Source organism: Rhagoletis zephyria, unplaced genomic scaffold, assembly GCF_001687245.7.
Source record: "Rhagoletis zephyria isolate East Lansing unplaced genomic scaffold, Rhagoletis_zephyria_1.1 Rzeph_scaffold_09127, whole genome shotgun sequence".
Classification (NCBI taxonomy): Eukaryota; Metazoa; Arthropoda; class Insecta; order Diptera; family Tephritidae; genus Rhagoletis; species Rhagoletis zephyria.
In genome coordinates, this window is record NW_016166206.1 from 21,623 (window position 1) to 24,992 (window position 3,370).

General features: G+C 37.3%; 1 protein-coding gene across 1 annotated transcript; it reads left to right on the forward strand.

The window, feature by feature from the left end:
- The first annotated feature begins 722 nt into the window (after window positions 1–722).
- Window positions 723–2,927, forward strand: Oct-TyrR (Octopamine-Tyramine receptor). Its single transcript, XM_017631702.1, has 2 exons — window positions 723–1,362; window positions 1,447–2,927. Exons 1-2 carry the CDS (start codon window positions 903–905, stop codon window positions 2,616–2,618), a joined length of 1,632 nt encoding a protein of 543 aa, XP_017487191.1. The 5' UTR covers window positions 723–902; the 3' UTR covers window positions 2,619–2,927.
- Window positions 2,928–3,370: the final 443 nt, after the last annotated feature.

Genomic DNA, 3,370 nt, shown 5'->3' on the forward strand with positions numbered 1-3,370 from the left:
CGTTAAGTGAGCCAGGGACCGATCTATTCGAAAAAGTCTTATTTATGGTCCGATTTGCTTGAAATTTGGCACGTAGGTAGCGTAGTGTCTGGGTTAAAATATAGGAGGATTTTTCTGATAGGTGGACCAGATACCGATCTATTGGAAAAAAATCTTATTTATAGAGCGATTTGCTTGAAACTTGGTACGTAGGTAGCTTATTGTCAGGGTTAAAATATTGGATACTCTTTTTATGATAGTTAGACCTGGGACCGATCTATTCCAAAAATTCTTATTTATGGTCTGATTTGCTTGAAATTCGATACCCGTATTATAGATATGCGTAGAATAGAATTGAGTCATTGTTTTACAGCTCGAAAGGTGTTTGAAGGCACCGAAACATGCGGGTATTGGCTATTTAACAATAGTTATTACACACACCAACAAAAATAGAAACAAATTTGATGCAGCTAATGTTAACGCTATTTTTGACGTAAGCATAAAGTTTCCATCAGCTTCAGATTTTAAGAAAAACAAGGTCAGTTTCAAAGAATCGCGACTTTGCAATATTTGAGAAGCTCTAGCAAAGAAACAAAGGCTTGTAGAACCTCCCACTTAGGCTTAGATTAAAGAAAGAAAATCTCCGGCCGGAAATCGCCACCGGTAGAATTTCTCAAAGATTTTTGCAAACCAAAGACTATTACATAAGACAATGACTAATTCCCGTATTCTTTTCTTTCAGGTTCATCTCTTAAATTACCAAATCGTCACCGAATACTTATATCAACGCAGTGGATGCATCCAACGGTTAAAATCGGAGGACTTCTTTATTATACATAAATGTTTCAATTGAATTCAAATTGTAAATCAAAAAAGTGGCAGGGGCTGAAAGCAAATGAGTAGCTAATCCAGAAAAATGTAAAATGCCGCCAACGCAACAAACTCAGTTGTTGCTGAACATTTCCATCAATAAAAGTACCGATGTTACGTTAACTAGCGTTTCCACCTCAATTAGCACAGTTGTACCTGCCTCTGTAATAACTACCGCTTTCGTCACTACATCTACAATTAATAGTAGCCAGCGGGAAACTCTCGATGAGTGCAGCAACTCTGTAGATGCTGAAAAGGTATACTGGAGTCATTTCGGTATACAGCTAGCTGTTCCAGAGTTGGAGGCCATTCTCACAACAATTGTACTCTCCGTTATAATTGTGCTAACCATAATTGGAAACATACTAGTCATTCTAAGCGTATTTACCTATAAGCCCTTGAGAATAGTTCAAAACTTTTTTATTGTATCATTAGCAGTGGCAGATCTCACAGTTGCATTGCTCGTATTGCCGTTCAACGTAGCTTACTCGATTCTCGGTCGATGGGAATTCGGTATTCATGTTTGTAAAATGTGGCTTACATGTGACGTATTATGCTGTACTTCGTCAATACTAAATTTATGCGCAATTGCCCTAGATCGATACTGGGCCATAACAGATCCAATTAATTATGCACAAAAGAGAACAGTAGGACGAGTTCTACTTTTGATAGCTGGTGTGTGGATTTTGTCTTTAGTAATCAGTTCACCACCGCTTGTAGGTTGGAATGACTGGCCAGACGAATTTACCAGCACCACTCCTTGTGAATTAAACTCAGATCGTGGTTACGTGATATACTCATCATTGGGATCATTTTTTATTCCGTTAGCTATTATGACTATTGTATACATCGAAATCTATATCGCAACCAGGCGACGATTACGGGAGCGTGCCAAAGCTTCGAAAATAAATACTATGGCAAGGAAAAGTGCAGACATTGAGACAGTGATCTTGAGCAACGCAAATGAAAGACAAGAAAACTATGATTTCAGTTCTCTGTGCTTGGCCATGTTGAGTTGTGGAAAAGTTTCGACTCAACCCACATCCGCTATCAAAATACAAAATGATCAAGACTCTATAAGTAGTGAGGCACATGTAAATAACGAGGCACTAACTAAGGATAATATCCAAGAAATGGAGCAGCGTGTAGTTCCACAACGAAAGAAACCTCGTCGTGCGAAAATAAAAGACTCCATTAAACAAAGAAAAATGCGAGCACGGAAGAACAAACAGGGCGACGGCGATAAACCTTATGGCAATAAAACTCCCGCTGTTGTGGATACAATTGGAGCAGAACAGATACTGGTTGTGGTTGGTGAAAACAAATGCTTAGAAAATAGCGAGATTTTAGCTGGCAATAACAGTGATCATAAAGGAGGCACAGGCGGCACAGGGCCAATCGATGTGATCAATGACGAAAATACACCGCCGCAATCATCGACAGGCGCCACCTCATCGGCCCCACCGTTGCAGAAAAAACCTGCCGGTGTATACCAGTTCATAGAAGAAAAACAGAAGATATCGTTGTCAAAGGAACGACGAGCGGCACGCACACTAGGCATTATTATGGGTGTATTTGTTATATGTTGGCTGCCCTTCTTTCTGATGTACGTCATCCTGCCCTTCTGTGGCAGTTGTTGTCCCACGAATAAATTTAAGAACTTTATAACTTGGCTGGGCTATATAAATTCAGGGCTGAATCCAGTTATTTACACAATATTTAACTTGGATTATAGGCGAGCTTTTAAAACACTTCTCGGATTTAAGTGAAAATAGTTTAATAATTATTGTGAAATCATTGATAGCTTTTGCGTATTGTTGTTTTACGTTGATTGTTGTTTTGAGATGTTAAGGTGAACGAACTGAATGGAGCTCTCAACAAACGATCAATAACTTAACTATTAATAAATGTACTTGTAAAATTGTATTCGTCCTAGTGTAGCTCCAAATTGAGATTTTATGGATAAACTTATGTATGGATTAGAGGGCTGCAAATATTCATTCAAAACGGCATATGAATCGTTCATATTCAAAACGAATGAATGATTTTGGCTTAAAATGTTTTTCAATTTGAGTGAATTTTGATATACATATGTATGTGTGTCGTCATAACAAAACCAACCAAACCATGATAAAAACATAACAAGGTAGAACCGTTCTCTCAATTTGTCGGCCATGTTTTTTTTTGAAGTTTGCCAGCATTTTAAAATCATATAAAATCTATACATATAATAAAATTGTAACAGGTCGATGTCTGTACATTATAGATATTAAAGAAAAATTAATATGGTGGNTATGTTTGTAAGCGTATCACGCAAAAGCTAATGTATGGAATTAAATGCAGTTTTCACCGATGTACATATTGCTAGAGCTCTAATTGAAAATATAGAATCCATTTTTTTTTTGTTTTAGTTTATCGTCGATCATTATTCCTTGGTATTTATTTGAATTAACTTTTTCCAGTAAGTCGTTACTTATATTTAGAGTTAGCAACGGACCGTTCTCAAAATTTCGCCTTGATA

What these genes read in the sequence shown, in the direction of transcription:
- Oct-TyrR (XM_017631702.1), top strand. Translation starts at nt 903, where the DNA reads ATGCCGCCAACGCAACAAACTCAGTTGTTGCTGAACATTTCCATCAAT. An exon ending in TCTCGGTCGATGGGAATTCG is followed by an intron (nt 1,363 to 1,446) that starts GTATTCATGTTT and finishes CAATTGCCCTAG; the next exon opens with ATCGATACTGGGCCATAACA.